At 44.1% G+C, this 6,650-nt stretch overlaps 1 protein-coding gene across 1 annotated transcript; it reads right to left on the reverse strand.

Annotated features, from left to right (window-relative positions):
• Positions 1-1,329: 1,329 nt before the first annotated feature.
• LOC109938203 (serine/threonine-protein kinase pim-3-like) lies at positions 1,330-6,302 on the reverse strand. The gene is made up of 6 exons (XM_020536644.2): positions 5,456-6,302; positions 5,089-5,195; positions 4,893-4,943; positions 3,994-4,357; positions 2,933-3,109; positions 1,330-2,773 (listed from the first exon to the last, which is right to left on the reverse strand). Exons 1-6 carry the CDS (start codon positions 5,541-5,543, stop codon positions 2,589-2,591), a joined length of 972 nt encoding a protein of 323 aa, XP_020392233.1. The 5' UTR covers positions 5,544-6,302; the 3' UTR covers positions 1,330-2,588.
• Between the last annotated feature and the right edge of the window lie 348 nt (positions 6,303-6,650).

The raw sequence follows: 6,650 nt of genomic DNA on the forward strand, positions 1-6,650 counted from the left end.
GTTCATCCAGCTCTACACCTTGTTATCTCACACTATCCTTATAGCTTTTCAATATATAGGCAGATGACAGAAGGTTCCCCTGCTGTAAAATATAGTTGCACAGACAGCATGAAAATGCAGTTAACCAGCAGTGACAATCCATTAATATTTCACATTAAGCTATATTTCTAACCGCATACTAAAATTAGTGGGCAAAGACTACAGTTTGTATATTTTTGGTACAGATAAACATGAAAGTAGAAAATCGGTTAGGTTTCACTCCATACAATGCACATCTGTGCAATTCAATTAAGTTCCATCTTGATACAGGTCAGTGCAGAGTTAACTAATGTGGCTAGAATCAGTTGAGGTACAGAACATCTTCCTTAATGCAGTCTGAACTAAAACAGAATCCACCAGCTGTTGTTGAAGAGATCAAGATAGCTGCAATGCTCATGTTAAGTGAGATATCAAAGAAGCTGTGTAATTACAGCATTTGGCACTAAAGTAACACATGAAGCCCTTAAACATAACCCTTTTTGCTCAGCCAGTTTAACAATGGTCTTGGAAACATGCTGTCCATTCATTGTGTAGGATAAAAATGTACATGTGAAAGAGTATCATGCTCAATGTGTTTGGAAGAAAACAAAGAACCAATTTGAAGTTGACACACAAGCTGAATCTTGACTTAATTCCCATAATAAAACAGCAGAACTGTTTGAAATAACTAACTAGACTTTGGCTGCAATAGCACCACCTATCACATGTAAACATTATTACAGATTGCATTTTTTTTGCAGAGATCAATCATTCTGGGACTGGTTTAATTTTTTTTTAAATTAAAAGCCCAGTTTACTTTACATACTGGACTACAATTAGAGAGCTTCTAAATCTAAATGTTACCTGCAGAATGGACCAGTGAAAACAGTAATTGTTTCTGCTAAGTATTTGCAAATATAGATCTCCTCCACAAAATTAGAGCTCCAGCAGTAAACTGGTAAAAACTTAGTTTAACTGCTTTAATCAAGAGTTCATTTTTTCCTTAGAGGTTTACTTTGTGTTATGCTAAAATTCACAAGCAAGTTTGAAGTTCAGTGTCTAAAATAGATGTTAATGGTATTTTATCAGTAGGATAGTTGCAATGCTAGGTATTTAAGAAACTAGAAGATACATACTTAAGTGTCCAGCATGACATTAGGAGTCAACTTTCTCCAGGACCTGTTATGTTCAGGCTGAGTATCAATAGATAGAATGATAACGCATGAACGGAATGGTGCACTTGTAAAATAAGTAAACTTGGGTGAATGTCTGCAGAAAACACCTTCATTCATTATTGACACACAACATATGTACAAAAAGTGAACTTTAATTGAAATGCTCGTATAAAAAATATGTTCTCCATCCATTATTTATTTCACACAGCTAAATTGGAAAAACAACTCCCAAATCCAAGCTGCATAAATGCAACTAGACCTAGTGCACAAAACACAGCTATTGAAATAAATTAAAAAGGTCGACTGCCACTCTACCTTCCTAAAGCCAATGATGGAGACTGTACAACTTCAATAATTTAAAACCTTTCAAACTGTATTACTTTACACTAATACAAACAGCCATGAAGAACCTTGGGTTAAATGCCAAAGTCAGGAAAATAAAATCCATCTATTGCCCTTTTAAAAGAATAGCTTTTGGACACAAGCTTCCATTCACCTTCCACTAGCATGACAATCCACTGAAATCTGCACAGTATATTAAATATGCAGAAAAAGAAACAGGAATGCAGAAATATACCATAGACAAACCAAACAGGTGTCATGGAAGCAGAACAGCAGTGTTGGAAACTTCTAAAATAAATTAAACAAATAAATAGCCACATGAAATCTGTGGACAGTCTAACTTTTCAGAATACAAATAAATAAAAACCAGATTATAATACATAATGAAACAATTTACATTTCATACAATATACAGTCTTGAAAGTGTCCTTGAATTGCATTGATTGTGCATACAACCATGCCCCGACATGCCTTGGCCACATAACAAATGAAACTCGCAGGTTGATGGAAGAGGAGAGAAACTCAAAGGGCCTGCTGCCTAGTGGTTGCGATGACTATTGGGAAAAAAAAAGAAAAACCAACATTGCTGACAGACCAGGTTCTTGGCATCCCCATGCACACCCTTAGTTGTGCAGACTGAAGTATTCTGAGCAGCAAAGATAGAAGGGGAATAGAATGTGTTCAAGTATTCCATCACCAGTGAATTAAAGCAGCTTTCAAAAGGCACTCAGAAAGCAAAGAACATTTAGTCCAGGCTCTATGAGAGCAGAGTTTGCATTGTTTGGAGGTCACTTTTTGCTTAAAAAAAAAGGTCAGTCATAGCCAAGTACTGGCCTGCTTCTCCCAAACTCTAATGTTCCCAACAGAAAACAAAATTAGTTCAGAGCAGTAACCAGCAGTCAGATTCCACCCCCTCCCCCCACCCCCAACCCCAACCCCACTGGTCTGGATGTCAAATCAACTATCATTCCCCTCCCACATCAAGCTGGTGGCACCAGCACAGGGTCCTTTAGCATACACAGTTCCCCTCCTGCTGCGAGGCATTTTGATGATTCACAGGCTCTCCTTGCTTGAACTTGTGCTTGAGTGCTCATGGCCTAGGCTTAGCAGCCTGATATCACAGTCTTCAGTTTTAACCACTTCTGCCTTCCGCATCCATGGATGGTCAAAGATCTGTTCAAGCATCGGTCTCTCAGAAGGCCTCAGAGCAAGGCACCACTTGATCAAATGCTGACATTCTGTTGGGGGGGGGGGGGCACAAAATTAGCCAGTCAATCTTTTAAAACAAAACTTCAAAGTACATTTCCTTCGATGACATTTAAAAGTAGTTAAAGAACTGGGGGACACTGGACTTTTTAAAAAAAAGCACCAGATTGGCACTTAACAAAACCACTCACCTGAAGAAATTCTCCTCCTGAAGTACACTTGGCCACGCAAAATTTCTTCATCCTGTTCAAAAGGGATATCCCCACACACCATGTCATACAGCAGCACTCCCAAAGACCACACAGTGGCTGATCTGCCGTGGTATCGATGGTAGCGAATCCACTCAGGAGGGCTGTACACTCTTGTGCCTGCAAAGAGCCAAAACCTAATTCAAAACGGATGTCAATCCAGATGCACTTAAAGCTAATTACATGCTAGAAGTTTAACGCAATTTAGCTCTTCAAAACATGATCTTTATTAAGGGTTAAAAAAGAGGCAGCCTGGATGCTGCACCGATCAATTCCCTGCATTAACCCAGTCAGCTGATTTTGTTTACAAACGTGAGGAAGCCCTCACATGGTAGGGCTCCGCACAGCAGGGGGGAAAATCCACAGGAGTTTACCTAACTCTGCAGAGAGGAAGGGAAAAAGGATAGAAAAAGAGAAAGTGGGTGAGAGAAAAGAGAAATGTGCAAAAAAAATTGTCAAGCTTGCGGCTTAGTGACAGTAGAAAAATCAGCTGAGAACCGACAAGCTGAAGGGATAGGGATCAGTGTTATTGGGCATTGAATTGCAGAGTGCGTAGCTAGCCACAGAGCGACTGGGCGGGGCGGAGCCAGGTCTGTGCAATGAAACAACATAGCAACGTATTAAATACGAGAAGGACTCGAGTTTCACAACAAGGTGAACGAGGAAACATCGTACAGCTCCCGGAACCCTTGGCTGCAAAGATCTGAACGGCAACTGTGGTCAACTGGATCCACCCACAAAGAAAACTGGCGATACAAAACCAGAATGATTATCCAGAAAAATCTAATGTATAATATACATTGCATCTCCGCCCAAATCATTCCAAACCAGCATTTTTTAAAAAACTTTTCAAAACAGAAAAAGGGATAGCGTAGAAATAACCTCCGTGACAAGCGGGAGGATGTTTCATAACAGGCTACATAAGCAGACTGTTTCACTTTAATTCGCTAGTTGTCCTAATACATGGAAGAACTGGTTTCGAGCAGCCCCTAATGGCGCATTACCGTCAAAATCGGTGTAGACCGTGTCCTTGAGCAGCGCCCCCGAGCCGAAGTCGATCAGTTTGAGCTCCCCGGAGCGAAGGTCCACCAGCAAATTTTCGTCTTTGATATCCCGGTGGACCACTCCGCAGTTGTAGCAGTGTCGGACCGCCTCCAGGACCTGTCTGAAAAAGACCCGGGCCAGCTCCTCCTCCAAGGCCCCCTTCTCGGTGATAAAATCAAACAGATCCTTGACCAGCTCCGGTCGCTCCATGATCAGCAAGAAGCCGTCTCCTCGCTCGTACCAATCCAGCATTTTAATCACCCCTCGGAATCCTCCAGCCACCTTCTTAAGGAGCACAATCTCCAGAGGCACCAGATTGCCATTCTACAAAAATAAAACAAACGGGGGCGGGAAGGAAAAAAATGAAAGATTGAAGAACCAAAATATGCATAAATGCCGCTTATAAAACTGCAGATAAAAAAAACTAAACAACCCACACACAACCCCCACATGCGAAATATTACGACGTGTCCTAGTGTCATTACAGGGAAAAATGTCAGTGTTCTCATTAAAGTACTCCATGTACCACTACAAACACTCCTTCAAACTTGGCTCACTATTTCCAACATTTGCCTCTTTGATCTGCTTAGTGTTGGCAGCAAGGCTACTCTTCAATATGGAAACTGATGGATTTCCCCCCCAAACACAAGGGCTGTCGCAGCTTGATTTACAATCGCCCCGCATTTGATGGATTCAAAGCACATTTACTGGGAGTCGGGTTTAAATAAAGAAAAAGTGATCGATTGCAAAGTATCACCTTGTTAAGTCCCAGCGTACGAAAGATGTGCTCGAACCCCTCCCCCCGTTAAATAACGAATGTAAACAGAGAGAGATACTGGGCGAAACGCGCTTTACTTACCAGGGAGCCCCACTCGGTCACTCGCTCTTTGGCTACATGTTTGACAGCGACCTAAATAAAAAAGACAGCGCAGAAATGAGTTTAGCTGGTGGGGAATGAAGGGGTGGGGGGGCTGTCACAAAAATATGTTGAAGATGCAATATACAGCGTGGTACTCGGGTTGGAGAGACAGAGACACATACACACACACACTCACCGGGAGCCCATCACTGAGCCGTACGCCACTGTAGACGGTGCCGAAACCTCCACTGCCCAGCACTGCCCCGATCTGATAGACTTTCTCAAAAGGCTCCCGCTCCTTCACTGCAGAGGGAGGAGAGGGGAGAAATGTTTTACTACTAGCGGGAAGGGTGGGGGAAAGAATTCGCACTCAACTTTAATGGCTCAAATAAATGAAACAAACTCGTAAAATTCGCCGGCACAACACAACCCACAACAAACCTCAAACCCTTCCGAACGCCGCCACCGAAATGCACCATTTCCCACTCCCCCTTACACACCCTCCCGTACTACAAATACATCAAATATAAAAAGGCAGCCGGGAGTCAACCAAAGCCCCTTACCTTGCTGCAACTGGATTTTAACCGGCAAGTCCATGCTGGCTGGGCTGCAAATGTGAGCAAACGATCCGATTTTCTTGGAGAGCAGCATCGCCAAGTGGAATCCCCGCCGTCCAAAATACCCTTATCCGCCTTTCCTAGGGTGATACTCTTCCACCAGAGAAGAAAATGCTCTCAATTTTTTTTTAAAAAAGAAATGCAACAACGGAGAAGGTGGGGGGGGGGGAGGACTCTAGTAATGAACAACAAACAAAAAAAATTGCTCAGCAGTTCTTCCGTCCGGAATAAAAATAAAGATGATTTTTTTTTAATAAAAAAATCGTTGCAAAGTGAGTAAATCCCGCTGTTATAAACGTGTGTGTGTGTGTTTATTTTCTCCCTCAGTCTCCACACACACACTCTCTCTCTCTCTCGGTGCCCGCTTGCACTGGGTGAAGATTAGAAGCTACTGCCGCCGCCGCCCGGTCCAGGGGGGTCTTCCCCTGCGCCTTTCGCAACTGCTGCGCTCAAAGGGTGTCGGGGTCTTCCCGGAACCGGGGCTCGCTGTCTCCCGGTGCTTCTGGATCTCCCGGAGCTGCTCTAGGTAGGTCTGGATGTCCCAGAGCTAGGCTCTCGCTCCCGTATATGTATGTACGTGTAAGTAAATCTGTGCAGGAGCTGGGCTCTGTCGATGATGATGATGATGATTATTATTATTATTATTATTATTGTTATTATTTTTTCTCTCTCTCTCTCCCCTCTCACACCATGTAGCTCTCGCCGCCTTTTCCAATCGAAATGAGGACAGACCTCTCGGTCCGCTCCTATAGAGAGAAGCGGCGGCGGCGGATCGCTGGCACTCAGGAATCAATCCGCTTCATTACAAACCCTCAGTTGTCTCATCGGAAGGGTATGGGGTGGGGGGGAGTGGTGAGTATGGGCGGGAAGGGACACTTTGTAATGCGGCATCACCCACTTCTCTCTCTCTCCCTCCCCCTATCCCTGACTCTCCTCGGGGCGGGTCCCGCCTCGCACTCTTTCTTGGTAGTACGAGACGGCGGCAGGACACGGCTGTCTGAGGGCGCTGTTCCGCGGCCCTGAATCGGGAATGAGACCGGGAAGCCGGCTCATTTGCATAAGCCCGGGGGCGCCGCCCAATCAACGCCGGGCCTCCCGGCTCATTTGCGTAGCGTGGGGGCGCTGTCCAATCAACGCCGCA

The sequence above is a fragment of the Rhincodon typus genome, chromosome 22 (genome assembly GCF_021869965.1).
Source record: "Rhincodon typus isolate 14 chromosome 22, sRhiTyp1.1, whole genome shotgun sequence".
NCBI classification, from domain to species: Eukaryota; Metazoa; Chordata; class Chondrichthyes; order Orectolobiformes; family Rhincodontidae; genus Rhincodon; species Rhincodon typus.